Below are 16149 nucleotides of genomic sequence, written 5' to 3'. Positions count from 1 at the left end.
TTCCCCACACAGCCACCCTATAATCTTTGCTGAAGAGTCATACAGACTCGAAATGTCTTTCTCTCCACAGATGCTGTCAGACCTGCTGAGATTTTCCAGCAATTTTTGTTTTTGTCTCAGATTTCCAGCATCCACAGTATTTTGCTTTTATACTTATAATCTTTGCTACTGGAAGGTGGGAGTTTGAGCAGCAGGAGGAGGGAAAGCAGAGGTTATTCCAGGTTGTGGCCATCTATACCTAATAGGTACAAAAAGCTCTAGCAGTGCCCTGAGAACAGAATACCTGCCACTCCACGTTATTTTTCCACACTATTGTCAGAGAAACTTGAAAAAAATTAGACATTTGACCATTTGGGATATGAACATAACTCATTTAATTCTCATGGCATTTAATTTTTCTTCAGGAATGTCAAAGATGATGGGCAAACACTTAAGTTTCATTATGTATTTTAAGAAGCTCTATTTTTGTGCATCTGTTGTAAGGAAACACCTTTCTGGTAGGGCCTGTAATCACCTGGTGTCCAATTCCAACTCTGTCTGTTTTGGAAAGAAAAAACAAGCCTTTTATTAATATGCTGTCTTACTAAGGCAAAAATAAAGCTTTATTTTTCTTTATGATATTGTAATATTTTCTAATACAGGGGTGTCAAACTCAATTTACATTGTGAATCTGGTATGATATCCTATCACTAGGCATGAGCTACATTCAACCCAAGCTATCGGAACACAGTGGTTCACCCTTTTGTGTGAAAAACCACTGATGACCTTGAGTGCAGTGAAAATCCTCAGTGTCTGTTTCCTTGTTCTCCATTTTTCCACTGGTGGAAACAATGGGCCAGATGCTGCTGTGGAGTTAAGCATCCCAGCATGCACAGTTTGAATTTCTCCTGCAATCTGCAGCTGGAAAATATTTTGTGAATAACTTACTAGCAGTGCAAGCAGCATGGCAAGGACAGCTGGGGATCTTGGTAAATGGCAGTACTAACAGTCTACCTCCTTAATCGATGGGATTAAAAATTGAGAAAGTAATGGACAGCATGGTGGAATATGAGGAAGAACTTCATGCACAACAAGTGGTAATTATCTGGAACACTGCCTAAGAGGGTGATGGAAGCAGAGATAGTGATTTCAAAAGGAAACTGGAAGGGCACTTAAAGGAAATAAGCCTGCTGGGCTATGGGAATAGAGTAAGGAAATGGGACTGACAGGATTGCTCTACAGAAAACTAACATGGACTCGATGTGCCAAATTGTTTGGTGAACTGTCAAGACTGCAAAAGGTCTAGTAGGACATGAAGTGACAGAGCACCAAGGTTCCTTACAGGAACATAGGAATTGCTAGTTGAAAAAGGCCACTGACTTCTAACTTGCTGGTAGTTGCATGACACAATGATAATGGAATTGTTGATTAATTCTTGGAGTCAATCTCTATCAAATTTCTCTGCCAGAGACATGACTTGAGGAAAATCCCAGTGGTGGAGAGCTTTAGGCCCCAGAGCACTTAATTGAATGTTTTGTTCCCATTTGAAGCACTTTCCATTTCTGTTCAAAATCATCTGTCTATCCTGTTCTCTATGTAATTACACACATGTGTAAAGTATGAGTTATCATCACATCTGCCTTTTTCATCTTCCCACCTGCTCTTATCCTACAAATTTAGGGGAACCACTGAAATGACCAAAGGAATCCTCGTCTTAATCACTTGCAAAATAGAGAAGCTGGAAGCAAGATAGTTGTAAAAACCAAAGATCCTTGCAATGCTTGAGTTATCTAATCAGCAATAAAATTTAACAAACCAATCAAAATGCAGCAAAGACAATACAAGAAAGCAAGATTGTTTTTGGCTTGATACCCATGATCAGCAAACTTTGTTCAGGCCACCAACAAATCTGTTTCAAATGAACTAGCAGCACCTCCACAAGAAAAGCATTAAAACATTTTTTGTAGATTGCCAGCACAGCCGACAAATATCCCTGCATTTTTCAGGTTGCAAATTGAGTACACTAGCATAATGTGCATCAGTTCATGACCTACTTAGACACTGCCACACAAAATTGGAGATAGAAGTCTGAATTCTAATCTCAAGGTATAGCAACAAAGAATGATGGAAAATACATGCGGTGAGGTTTCCTGGGTTACTGCCACTTTCTGTACTACCATTGGGAAGGTGGTGGCTGGTCCCAGGAAATGATGCTAACAGCGGGCAGTTCTGACATAAAAGGAGGGGCCCTCTTCCTCTGTTTTGTTCCCAACATTTCCCTAATGAAGGCCCCAGTCTTATCCTAGACCCTTAGTGGGTTATTGGTTGTGATCTGCTGCAAGCAGCAGCTGGATTTGGCACCCTCAGCAGTGGGAATCTGATCAGGATCCTGCACTGCATTCTTCAGGAAACTCCCTCACCCCCGATCCAGGAAGCTGAGAAGGACTTTGGGTGGAATCGGAAGAGTGAGAGACATCGCATCTCTCTGGATCACTACCATTGGAAGGGATATCACACCATAGTCTCTAATGGTTAATAAGCACCTACCAAGCTCCATTTTGAATTGATGATATGTCTCTGGGTTACGTATTGTAGATGCCAGATATACAACTGAACTTTCTTTTTCACCAGAAATAAGAAATTTCTCCAGTACAGAAACTAGGCAAAGGACCACCTCAGGATCGTAAATTACATCTGTTTATAAGGAGCAAAGAAAGGAAAGTAACTTAAGAATTCAATTACATTCTACTCATGACTGACAAACAAGCCTTTTGATTTACACACACACACACACACACACACGTACGCTTAATGGAGATTGCTGCATCTACAGAAAATGTCTGTACCTTGAAACAATCGAGCAGAAAGTTATTCTGGAGTGAGAGTTAGAGAAACTGGTACGAAAGGGGGAGGAGGATCTGGATTGTTCTCTCCCGTTACTGTCCACCTCAGAGGAAAACAGGTATATGAAGGGGAGAGTGTGACCGAATCTAAGTAGTAACAGAAAATTAGGTAGAGAAGGAGTGCTGTAGACACTGGTTCTATCAATGAGACCCTGAGCTCCGAGCTTTGTGACAGAACTTGGTGAATCGCAATCAGACTAGAAGCAGAGAATTTGATGATAGTAGGAATTCGGTGGAGAGGAGGAAGGCAGTTTCTCACCCAGCTCAAAGGCACTGGAAGCGAGAATTCTTAAGGTAAGTATTTTGCTTAAGTATCTTCATATTTAATATTGCATAATTTTGGTTAGTGTGCTTTGAGGTGCAAACAGGAAATGCAAGTGTAGACTAGACCTAGTTAACAGCAATTATATAAATAAACAGCTTATATCTAAGTTTAAGTTTCTAGTTAGAATGGAGGAAAATTGACTAAATCTATTTGGCTGGAGTTAAGAAACAATAAAGAAGCCATTACGCTACTTGGTATATTTTATAGGCCACCAAATAGAGGGAAGGAGATAGTGGAATGGAAGGTGCAAGAACTACTAGTGATTTTAGGAGACTTCAACTACCCTAATGTTGAATGGGAGAACAATTGTGGTAAGAGTAGCGAAGGGGAGGAATATCTGAATTACGTTTGGGGGAATTTTTTTGATCAGTTTGTTTCCTGCCAAACGACAAAGGAAGCATTGCTGGATATAGGTCTGGGGAATGAAGTGGGTCAAGCGAATGTCACAATCGAAGAACATCTCAGAAAACTGATCATAGAATTGTAAAAGTTAGATTAGTTATAGAAAAGGACAGGGAGCAATCTAGATTAAAGACACTTAACTGGAAGAGGCTAATTTCAGTGCATTGAGGAGTGATCTGGCCCAGCTAAATGGAGTCCAAGACTGATAGGCAGAAACGTAATCCAGCAATGGGCAGCCTTTAAAGATATGGTTTAGATATAGTCTGGGTACATTCCCACAAGGGGAAAAGGGAGCGTAACCAAAGTCTGGATGACAGGAATTAGAGGGTAGGATGAGGCACAAAAAGGGGCATTTAACGGGTCTTAGTTTGATAATACAGGGGAGAATGAATTTGAATATAAAAATTACAAAATAAGTGAAAAAGAAAATGAAATGGTCAAAGGGAAATATGAGAATAGATCGCCAACTAACATAGAAACGCACCAAGGCTCCTTAGACAGCACCTTCCAAACCCACAACCACTACCATCTAGAAGGACAATGGGAACACCACCACCTGGAAGTTCCTCTCCAAGCCTGACACACCATCCTGACTTGGAAATATATTGCCGTTCCTTCACTGTCGCTGGGTCAAAATCCTGGAACTCCCTAACAGCACTGTGGGTACCTACACCACATGGGCTGCAGCGGTTTAAGAAAGCAGCTCATCACCACCTTTCTCAAGAGCAGCTACAGATGGGCAATAAGTGCTAGCCTAGCCAGCAACACCCACATCCCGTAAGTGAATGAAAAACATAAAAGGGAATCCATAAGTCTTCTATAACCATTTTAACAGTAAAAGGGTTGTCAGAGGAGTGGTGGAGATGATTAGGAACCAAAATGGAAATCTGTTAGTGGATGCAGAAGTCATGACTGCGGTGCTAATTGAATATTTGCCATCACCGTTTACAAAGCAAGAGGTCTTTGCTGAAGTTACTGTAAAGAAGACGGTTGTCAGGAAACTGTATGAGGTTAAAATGATAAAGAGAGTGTATTACAAAGGCTGGCAGTATTGAAAGTTGATAAGTCACCAGGATCAGATGAGATGCATCTGAGAATACTGAGGGAAATAGAGGTGGAAATTGCAGAGGTACAGGCCATAATCTCCCAATCCTCCTTAGATCTGATGACGGTGTTAGAGGACTGGAGGTTTGAAAATGTTATACTCTTGTTTAAAAAAATGGGAGAAGGATAAAGCTGGCAATTAAAAGTCAGTCAGCTTCTTGTCTGTGACGAGGAAGCTTTTAGAAACAATAATCCAGTAGAAAATTTACAGCTATTTGGACAAGCATGGACTAATAAAGGAGAATGGCTCCAGGGATTAGTTAAATGGATGGACTGAAAAGCTTGTGTTGTTCTCCTTAAAACAGTGAAGGCTAAGAGGAGATGTGGCAGAAGTGTTTAAAATTGTAAACAGTTTAGACAGATTAATGAAAGAGAAACTGTTTCCAAAGTTTGAAGGGTCGATAACCAGAGGGCACAGATTTAAGGTGAGGGGCTAAAGAACCAGAGATGACACAAAAAAAATCAAACTGTGACAATCTGTGAGGTAATCAACGTTTCTAGATTATTGCTGTGTTGTCGGGGCGGAGGCCGGGTCCTGGTCGAAGGACTACAACTGCCGGCATGCCCGGTGCTCCAACGCAAGTGCTGCTGAAAGCGGCAGGGGAAGGATCGCATATGCTCGGTTCGGGGTTTCCTTTGACGGGACCTGCGGAGATGGCGCAGAAAACGTGACTAGGTGACTGGGTTTTTGGCATGAAAACATGACCATAAGGCCGTACGTGGAGTGTGAGCAGAGGCAATTAGTTGGGAGCAGGAGAAGAATAGGGTCAGCTCCATGCAGCTGAAGTGCTGTCATTAGCTCTGTGCAGCTCGGGCTCAGAGTAGCCCTTGAGCAGTTGATAGCTCTGTGCAGCTGGGAGTTGGAGCTGAGAAAGCCCATGGGGAGCTAGGACTCAGGAAGAGCTCGGGAGCAGTGTTAGCTCAGTGAAGCTGAAGCAGTGTCAGCTCAGTAAGTGGTGTGTTCAACCATATTTGTCTGTTAACTCATGTTTGCCTTATGTTAATTCTGGATGTTAAGAGTATGAGATAGTTGATATTGATTGTTTGCTCTGTTAAATCTTGCATAGTAAAAATTCTTCTGTTTGTTTAAAATCATGGAATCTTTGTGGTTTTATTCTCTTAGTGAATACCTGGGATTTCAAATTTTGTGCGCTTTACAAAAGGTTATTGGTCCCTAATGGATTGTAACACATCACAGAAAGGCCATGAGTTGATTAGTTTGGATAGAGTATTGTAGCTTTGTTTCCCTTTCTCTAAAATTAGGGAGTCAGTTAAGGAGCTGGAAAATTTAAAAATGGCATTTTTTTTATAATAAGGGGTAAGTAAAGCATTTAAATTCACCTCTCTATATTAAAGTGACAACAGAAGAAGTGAGTAGCTGGTGAGTCTATTTTTTAAATAGTAAGTTTTATTATTTAATATACTGAGGAAATTATACAGGTAGCTTCGACACCTGGAGTGCAAATCCTGTTCCATGTGGGAACTCCAGGACATTTCCTGTATCCTGAATAACCACAGGTGCAGGAAGTGTTAATGGCTGCAGGAGCTCCTGCTCCAGTTTCAGAGCTTGAGCAGCAGCTGGCATCAATGAAGTGCAATTGTGAGGTTGAGAGCTTTGCGGTCAGCACGTTTATAGATGTGGTCATCCCACAGCTTAAGGGTATGCAGGGAGAGGGGGAATGTGTAACCACCCAGGCAGTCAATGAGAAATAGGTAGCGCAGGAGTCCCCTGAGTGCATCTCACTCTCCAATCAGCATTCAGTTCTGTCCATAAGGGCAGTGCAGCCTGAACCAAGTCCTTGGTACCATGGCTGGCTAGGCTTTACACAGGGACATGAAAACTACTGGATGAGCAATTGGAGATTTGATATTCAGGGGAATAGACAGGCATTTCTGCAGCTGCAGACATGAGTCCACGATTGTATACTACCTCCCTGAAGCCAGGGTCAAGGATGTCACTGAATGGCTTCAGAGCACCCTAAGGAGAGGGGAGGGTGAACAGCCAGCGATCGTGGTCCAGCAGTCAGAATTTAGGGAGTTAGGTAGGAAATTAGCAACCAGGGCCACAAAAGTAGTAATCTCTGTAGTACTCCCAGTATCACATGCAATGAGTAAAGCAATAGGAGGATAGAGCTGGAGAGATGGTGCAGGAGGGCTTTAGATTCTTGGGACATTTGAATCAGTTCTGGGGGAGATTATCTGGGGGACCTATACAGGCCAGATGGGTTGCACCTAAACAGAGGTGGGTCCAATTTGCTAGTGTTATTGGGGAGGGTTTAAACCAATTTGGCAGGGGTGTGGGAACCAGGAGACAATACTAGATATTTTTCTTTTTCCTCCTTCACCGTTTTGCTCCGTGCCCAGTTCCCTTGGGGATGCTCTCAGCTCCCGCCTCTTGTTCACCTTCCTGCCCGGCGGCCAGATCAGCGCCTGGGGCCAGCTCCATGGCCGCTTTCCAGGGCCACCCGCCCAGCCTCCGGACGCTGCTTCCCTTTGAGGCTTTCCTCCAGCCGGCGCTGCCCTTCCTCTGGCTGCCCGGCTTCTTCTTCTTCTTCACCCAGGCCGGGCTCCTCTTCATCTTCCCCTTGCGGCCGGTGGCCACTCTCTGCTGCCGGCCCCGGGCTTTGGGGGTCGGGGTGGCGGCCGGGCGGCTCTGGCCCTCCAGGTGCTGCCGGTTGATCTTGAAGGAGCCCGAGGCCCCGGTGCCTGCTGTCTGCAGCAGCAAGCCCTCGGTGACCAGGCTCCGGACTGCTTGGTTCACCCTCGAGTTGATCCATGCCGCATCATAGCCGGCGGCCGACAGCACCTTCTTGAACAAAAACAGAAATACCTGGAAAAACTCAGCAGGTCTGGCAGCATCAGCGGAGAAGAGCACAGGTGACGTTTCGAGTCCTCATGACCCTTTAACAGAACTAAGTAAAAATAGGAAAGGGGTGAAATATAAGCTGGTTTAAGGGGTGGGGGGGTGGTGGATGTTGGGACAAGAAGAGCTAGGTAAAAGGGTTAGCTCTTCTTGTCCCAACACCCCTCCCCTTAAACCAGCTTATATTTCACCCCTTTCCTATTTTTACTTAGTTCTGTTGAAGGGTCATGAGGACTCGAAACGTCACTTGTGCTCTTCTCCGCCGATGCTGCCAGACCTGCTGAGTTTTTCCAGGTATTTCTGTTTTTGTTTTGGATTTCCAGCATCCGCAGTTTATCTCTGTATTATTTTAGCACCTTCTTGATGCCGGCCAGCGAGAGGCTGCGGCGCTCCCGGGAAGACGCCAGTGCCTCCAGGATGTGGCTGGTCACAGTGGGCGCTCCCGCCGCACCTTGGCCGGGCTCCTCTGCCTCCTCACCTTCCTGCCTCGGGTGGGGCCGTCGAGCAGGTCGCCCTAAGCCATCTTGGTGACTCCTGCGGGGGTGGATGGTGGAGGTGGTGCCTTCAGCACCTTCCCTTCCCCAACCCCTCCTGGTCTGGCCCCTCCTCCTCCCTCCCTACGGCCGCTCCACGATCCTCGCCGCGGGGACCGAGACAATACTAGAGGTGCACAGAATATTGGGAGGTCCAGATAGAACCAGAGTAGGAAATAGTAAGGTATTAGGTGGGTTCAGCGTAAGAGGGAAAGTAATAAAGTCTAACTTAGAGTTATGGAACATTTATGTGAAAGTGTGAAATGTGGTAGATAAGATTAGTGAGGTACATACACATGGGAATATGATGTTGTGGCAATAACAGAGACCTGGATCAAAGAAAGACAGGAAAGAGATTAAAGGGTGACAATACTGATGACAGAGAACAGTGCTGGATAGAGAGGATGACCCAGAGGAGTCAAGGACAGAATCTGTTTGGCTGGAGCTAAGGGACAAAAATGGTGCAATTACATTGTTCAGTGTAGTCTGGAGGCCACAAAGTGGGAAGGATGTAAAGGAACACTTTAATTATCCGAATATAGGCTTGGATAGTAGTAGTGTAAAGGGCAGAGAGGGTTCCTACAGAATGTTCAGGAGAATTTTCTACATTAGAATGTTTAATCCAATGAGAAAGGAGGCATTGTTGTACCTGGTTTCTTGGGAAGGCCAAGTGGATCAAATGTCAATAGGGAAACATTGAGGGGGCAGTGATCATTGTATCGTATGGTTTAAGCTAGCTATGGAAAAGCACAATGAGCAATACAGGGTAAGAAAAACTGAGGGAAACTTCCAATGGGGATCTGGGCCAGATAAATTGGAATCAAAGACTGGCAGCAAAAACTGTAAATGAAGAATGGCTGCTTTTGAAGAATTCAGGTACAGTCAAGGTATATTCCCACAAAGGGGAAAGGTAACGCAAACAAATCCAGAGCTCCCTGAAGAGATTGGGCTTAAGATGAAGTAGAAAACGTGTACTTATAACAGATGGTCAGGTTGCTAATACAATTGAGAACCAGGCCAAATATAGAAGGTGCACAAGGTAACTGAGAAAACAAATGAACAGCTAAGAGAAAGCATGAGAAAAGACTGGCAGCTAACATAAAAGGGAATCCCAAAGGTCTTCTACAGGCATATAAATAGTAAAAATGTGGTAAAAGGAGGAGTGGGGTTGATTAGGGACCAAAAAAGAGATTTAAGCGTGGAGGCAGGGGACATAGCTTAGCTACTAACTGAATATTTTGCATTTGTCTTTACCAAGAAAGAAGATAGTCATGGTGAAAGAGGAGGTAGTTCAGACACCTAAAGGCTTTCAAAATTGATAAGGAGGCGGTATTTGATAGGCTGTCTGTACTTAAAGTTGATTAGGCACCAGGCCAATGAAATGCATCCAAGGATACTGAGGGAAATGAGAATAAGAATTGTGGAGGCACTGGCCATAATTTTCCAATCTTCCTTTGACTGAAGGGTGGTGCCAGAAGGCTGGAGTATTGCAAATGTTACACCCTTGCTCAAAAAAAGTATGAAAAATAATCCCAGCAACTACAGGCCAGTCAATTTAACCTCAGTGGCGAGGGAGCTTTTAGAAACAATATTTCGGGACAAAATTAATAATCACTAGGGCAAATGTTAATTAAAGAAAGCAATCTGGATTTGTTAAGGGCCAATTGTGTTTAACTGACTTGCTGGAGTTTTTTGATAAGGTAATGGAGAGGCTTGATGAGGGTAATGCTGCTGCATTACCTGGTCAGGTACAGTCTGTACCTTGTCCATTGCAAACAGTGGAAGGGTTTGAGACGATCCACCAGTGTTCGAGACGTACGGCCTATGTACCTAACATCACATTGGTACTGAAATTCATATACCAATTACTCATTTGTGAAATAGGCAGAATGTCTTTTTAGTTTGATGGCAGCATCCTGTTAGTGGCGAATACCACTCGTGTTGCTACTGCATAGTTATTTGTTTAATTGTCCACCACCATTCAAGACTGGGTACAGCAGGACTGCAGAGCTTAGATCTGATCTATTGGTTGTGGGTTCACTTAGCACTGTCTATCATTTGCTGCTTCTGTTATCTGGCATGCAAGTAGTCCTGTGTTGTAGCTGCACCAGGTTGACACCTCATTTTCATGTATGCCTGGTGCTGCTCCTGACATGCCCTCCTGCACTCTTCATTGAACCAGGGCTGATCCCTTGCCTTGATAGTAATGGTGGAGTGAAGGATATGCCAGGTCATGAGGTTACAGATTGCGGTTGTCATGGACAGATGCATCTGTGACAAGTAGATTGGCGAGGAGAAGATCTAGTAGGTTTTTCCCTCTTGTTGGTTCCTCACTTCAGGACTCAGCCAGCTCAGTCAGTAGTGGTACTACTGAGCCAACCTTGATGATGAACATTGACGTCCCCTACCCAGAGTACATTATGTGTTTCTTCTAAGTGGTGTTCAACATGGAGAAGTACTGATTCATCAGCTAAGGGAGGGTGGTGGTTGGTAATTAGCAAGAGATGTTCTTGCTCATGTTTGACCTGATGCCATGACACTTCATGGGGTCCAGAGTCAATGTTGAGGACTCCCAGGGCAACTCCATCCCATCTGTACACCACCGTTCCACCACTTCAGGGATGGTGATGGTGGTGTCTGCAACATTGTTTGTAAGATGTGATACCATGAGTATGAATATGTCAGGCTATTGCTTGACTAGTCTGTAGGACTAGTTCCCAAATTTTGACACAAATCCTCAGGTGTTGATAAGGTTCAACAGGGCTGGGTTTGCTGCTGTCGTTTCCAGTGCCTGGGTCGATGCCAGGTGGTCTGTTTCATTCCTTACCAACTTTTCTATAGTAGTTTTGTACAACTGAATGACTTGCTAGGCCATTTTAGAGGGCAGTTAAGAGTCAACCACATTGCTGTGGATCTGAAGTCACATGTAGGCCAGACCAGGTAGGACAGCAGGCTTCCTTCCCTAAAGGGACCAGATGGATTTTTACATCAATTATAATTTCATGGTCACCATTACTGAGACTAGATTTCAATTCCAGACTTCCAGATTAATTGGATTTAAATTCCACCAACTGCTGTGGTGGGAACCTGTGTCCTCAGAGCCTTAGCCTGGGCCCCTGGATTACCAGTCCAGTGACATTACATCTACACCAACATCTTCCCTTATGAATAGAGGGAAGTGTAGAATGATGCATTTTAGAAAGAAGAATAAGAGGCAATATAAACTGAAGTGGGTACAGGACCTGATGGTTTCTCCATAAATTTTTGATGGTGGCAAGACAAGTTTATAAAGCTGTTTAAAAAGCGTACGCTTTTCCTTGGTTTTACAAATAGAGGTGAGTACAAACATAAGGAAGTTATGTTAAATCTTTATAAATCATTGGTTAGGCCTCAGCTGGAGTGTCGGGCTCAATTATGAGCATAGCACTTTTGGAAGGATGTCAAGGCCTTTTAGAGAGAGTAGACACTATTTATTAGAACAGTATCAGGGATGAAGAACTTCAGTATGGAAAGACTGGAAAAGCTGAGGTTATTTTCCTCAGGACACAGAAGATTAGGGGGTATTTAATAGAGGTGTTTAAAATTATGAAGGGGTTTGATAGAATGGAGGAAATGTTTCCAGCAGGATGGTAACTAGGGGACACAGAAAAGAACTAATGGGAGAGATGAGGAAACACTTGTGATCTTGAATGCACTGCCCGAAAGGAAAGAGAATCAGATGTAGAATAACTTTCAAAGGGAATCTTTCAAGGGAATTCGTAAAAAGGAACATTTGCAGGGCTATGGGAAAAGAGTAGGGGTTTGAGAAACTAATTGGACTGGTCTTTCAGAAAGTCAGCACAGCCATGATGGACAAAATGGGCTCCTTCTGGGCTGTAAGATTCTATGGCACCAGTGCCTGTCTGAAAGGGAGTTGCATGCGGAGAAACTGAGGAGAGTGGTCAAGTTCAAGGCCAGTGACAAGGCTGTGGAAAATTAACTCCTTCGTTAATATTTGTCAATAGTACAGGTCTTTTCCCGTACAGGAAGGCTGACAATTAAATTAAAAACAAACAACCATATTGAGTTCAAAGTCCTCAGGGTTCAGATAATAACCATAAATGAATGTAGCTGTTTATCTGGAATTATTGATTAGATCACAGACTTGTAATCGCAGCCATCCAATATCTTCTATGTCTTGCTGTGTACCAACAAGAAAACTGCTGATTTATAAAAAGGAATTGGATACCTGATGCAATAATGATATCTGATTGAAGCTCTGCAACTTGTTCTTGGGTAACTTCTGACCATTCTAGTCCCACAACAGTAATTTTTGGTCTCTGGTTTTCTTCAGATACTTTGTTATTCTCGACCTCTACTTCACAGTCTTTTGGGTTCCAGGTTTCTGAATCTAGTAGGAGACCATTACTAAGAATATTTTTTCTGAGTTGCTGAAGTACGTTTGGATGACAGTCACTGAATATGTACTGTTTGGGGGCGCAAGTCTTGCAGATGGTAATTCCAGTGAGGCCAATTCCACTACCCAACTCCAAAATGGTTCTGATACAGAGAAAGCTAACAATTATTTTCTTCAAAAATGGGGTCATTAACAGAATGGCTGATAATTGCCCAAACGAAATATTTACTTACGTTATAACAGAGCTATAAGCATTTTCCTTTTAGTATATAATCATGAATGTTGCGATATCCCATTGAATTTTCCAATTGTAGACTTATCAACAGTTAAAACACATATTCGTAATATATAAGGATAGAAAAGTTACAACACAATATATTGGTGAACCAACATGAAGTGGTATTATGTTAGGAATTTACTGTAACTCCTCAGACAGAGTTCACAATCACAGCAGCCATATTACATATAGAAAAATCACAGAGCAAGTCTCTCCATGCCATGCTCATACCCCACCTTGTAACTTGCTGAGCAGCAGCATTGGCAGAGGTGCAGTCACTTGTTGCCTTGGTAAAAATGAGAACTGAAAGATGGGAGAACATAACCAAAATATACTTCAAGACAGAAATATTAATTTCCCTTTTACAGCAGAAAAATCAATGCCCATTGTTGCCAGCTTTGTGTTGGTTTTATACATAGAGTCTAACAATTCTGACCTGCAATTAAACACCTCAGAGTTTTCCATCGCCCATTCTGCAAAGAATAGTGCAGCTTCCCACGTGACCAGACCAGTAGTTCCTTCAGAGATTATTGCCACATTTTCACCAAGTCTAATATTCTCTCCTGACAACTGAATAACAATTTTTACAAAGATTAAAGCACTGAAATATTTTCCCACTGCTCATTTTTGTATAATAAAAATAACACAGACTATAGAAAGTTTGTTTTAAACAAGCAAACACTAAAAAATGGTCAATTATAAACAGCTACAAACACATTTCACTATACATAAACATCTGTGTATATCTACAGGTGCTAATTCTAGAATATTATTGATCAGAAATAGGGCATTCCGCTCTCTCGTCTCAATTTAGTTAACCGACTTTTATGTGATACCTTATCAAACACTTTCTTGAAATCCACATAGAAAACATCCACTGCACTCCCTTCTGTAACCTTCTGTTACTTCAATTAGATTAGTTAAGCATGACCTGCCTTTCACAAATCCATATTGGTTCTGTTTAATTAACCCAAACCACTCCAAGTGCCTGTTATTTTTTCCCCCTGATTATTGTTCTAAAACCTTACTCACCACATATGTTAAACAAACTGCCCTATAGTTATTATGAATACCCTTACACCTTTTCTTGAACAAAGATGTCTGATTTGCCACTTTCCAATCCTCTGGCACCTGTATCTAACGAAGATTAGAAGATTATAACAAGCCCTTCCCCGATCTCCACACTACTTCTCTTAGCATCCTGGGATGGAAGCCATCCAGACCAGGCAACTAATCTACTCTAAACACAGCCTTTCTAATTCAATTTTCAACCCGTCCATTAAGTTGACCACCCCACTTCTACCAATATTTTGTCAGCTTCCTCTTCTTTAGTAAACACCATTGCAAAGTACTCAAAGTATTCTAAAATACTTAAGTTACCTGGACACTTTGTTCCAGGAGGCAGTCACACCCATTAGGTTAAGTGCTTCAGACTTGGTCCATGGTCAGGGTCAGGAGGCTGTGATTGTCAGTGAGGCAGGAATGGAGATCCAAAATGTAGCAATGGAGAAGGTTCTTGTAGCCTCTGTGGACAAGAACAGGGACTGCAGGGTAGTGAACAAACTGACCACTGCACCATGGTACAGGGGGAGGAGGGGGACTAGAAAGGAATTTAGCTGTAGTGGGGCACAGTATAGTTAGGCTGATAGGTACTGTTCTCTGCAGCCGAGAGTGCGAGTCCCAAAGGCTGTGTTGGCTGCCTGGTGCCAGGGTTAAGGACATCTCCCCTGGACTTGAGAGGAACTTGCAGTGGGAAGGGAAGTGTCCAGTTATCATGGTTCACGTTGGTACCAACAACATAGGTAGGACTAAGAAAGAGTTTCTGTTAAGGGAGCATGAACGGTTAAGGTCTAAATTAAAAAGCAGAACCACCAAGGTGATAAATAATCTCTGAATTATCATCTGAGCCATGAGCAAATTGATATAGGGTCAATAAGATCAGAGAGTCGAATGTGTGGCTCAAAGATTGGTGTGGGAGAAATGAATTTTGACACTGGCACCAGTAGTGGGGAAAGAGGGAGTTGTATAAGTGGGACATCTCTCAATTGATCTGCGCTGGGACCAATGTCCTGGCAATTCTTACAGCTAGGGCTGTAGAGAGGGCATTGAACTAAATAGTTGGGAGCAGGGTTCATGTGAGGGGAGAATTAGAAAGTTAATGAGAGGAAATTATGCAGGGTAGTGACACAGGTAATGATAACCAGACTGTGGCAGACAGAGTGTACAAACATAAGGAAGCACAAGCAAATAGTGTCAGAGTAGGGAAAATAGTAAAAAGACAGATTTAAAGGCTCTTTATCTGAATGCATGCAGCATTTGTAACAAGATGGAGGGTACAAACTTAATGTGCGCCAGCAAATAAGGTCAGAATAAGCAAAAATGTTAAAAAAAAGGTTTAAAAGCTCTTCATCTGAACACTCGCAGGCAGCAGTCGTTAAAATATGGATGAAATGATAGCACGAATAGAAATAAATTGATATGATATGATAGCCATTACATAAATTTGGTTGAAAAGTGACCAAGGCTGGGAACTAAATAGCCAAGGGAATTGACATTTAGGAAGGGTAGGAAGAAAGGAAAAAGAGGTGGGGTAGCTCTGTTAATAAAGGATAGGACCAGTATAGTAGCGAGAAATTATCTTGTCTCGGAAGATCAAGATGTAGAATCAGTTTAGGTGAAGATAAATAGCAAAGGAAAGAAATACTCCATGAGAAGGATACACCATCTGTGGCTAAATATGACAGTTAAGGACGGAATCAAATTGAAAGAAAAGACATACAATTCTGAGAAATATAGTGATAAGCCAGAAGATCGGAAACATTTTAGAAACCAGCAAAGGATGACAAAAAAGAAAGAGGGAGAAATCAGAATATGACCGTGAACTATTCAGAACCATGAAAATGGACAGTGAAAGCTTCTACAAGTAAACAAAAAGGAAAAGAGTAGCTAAAGTGATCATTTAGAAGGTGAGACTGGGGGATTAATAATGGGAAACAAGAGACTTTGAACAATTTTTTATCATCCAAGGAATAGGAGAAAAGCAAGGGGCAAAAGGGAGGGAGGAACTTAAAATAATCACGATCATTAGCACCAGGAAAACTAATGAGACTAAAGGCTGACAAGTCCCTTGGACTTGATGGCCTGCAGGAAGTGGCTGCAGAAATAGTGGATGCATTAGTTGTAAAATTCCAAAATTCCCTAGATTCTGAAGGGTCCCAGCGATTGGAAAATCACAAATACAATACCGCTATTCAAGAAGGGAGAGAGGCAGAAATCAGGAAACAATAGGCCAGTTAGCCTAGCATCTGTCATTACAAAAATGCTGCATTCCATTAATAAGGAAGCGTTTGTAGGACATTTAGAAAAT

The 16149-nt window shown here is 42.6% G+C and overlaps 1 protein-coding gene across 1 annotated transcript in view; it reads right to left on the bottom strand.

The window, feature by feature from the left end:
* Positions 1 to 357: 357 nt before the first annotated feature.
* eef2kmt (eukaryotic elongation factor 2 lysine methyltransferase) overlaps positions 358 to 16149 on the bottom strand; it is a 47503-nt gene continuing 31711 nt past the window's right edge. The window contains exons 5-8 of the mRNA XM_078558317.1: positions 13219 to 13352; positions 12338 to 12648; positions 2527 to 2673; positions 358 to 537 (exon numbers count right to left, since the gene is read on the bottom strand). Of these exons, the coding sequence (XP_078414443.1) occupies positions 431 to 537; positions 2527 to 2673; positions 12338 to 12648; positions 13219 to 13352 (699 nt within the window). The 3' untranslated portion in view covers positions 358 to 430. The remainder of the gene's footprint in view (positions 538 to 2526; positions 2674 to 12337; positions 12649 to 13218; positions 13353 to 16149) is intronic.

Source organism: Cetorhinus maximus, chromosome 15 (genome assembly GCF_964194155.1).
Source record: "Cetorhinus maximus chromosome 15, sCetMax3.hap1.1, whole genome shotgun sequence".
NCBI lineage: Eukaryota > Metazoa > Chordata > Chondrichthyes > Lamniformes > Cetorhinidae > Cetorhinus > Cetorhinus maximus.
Note: the sequence above shows the minus strand (reverse complement) of the source record. Positions and strands in the feature narration are given on the sequence as shown.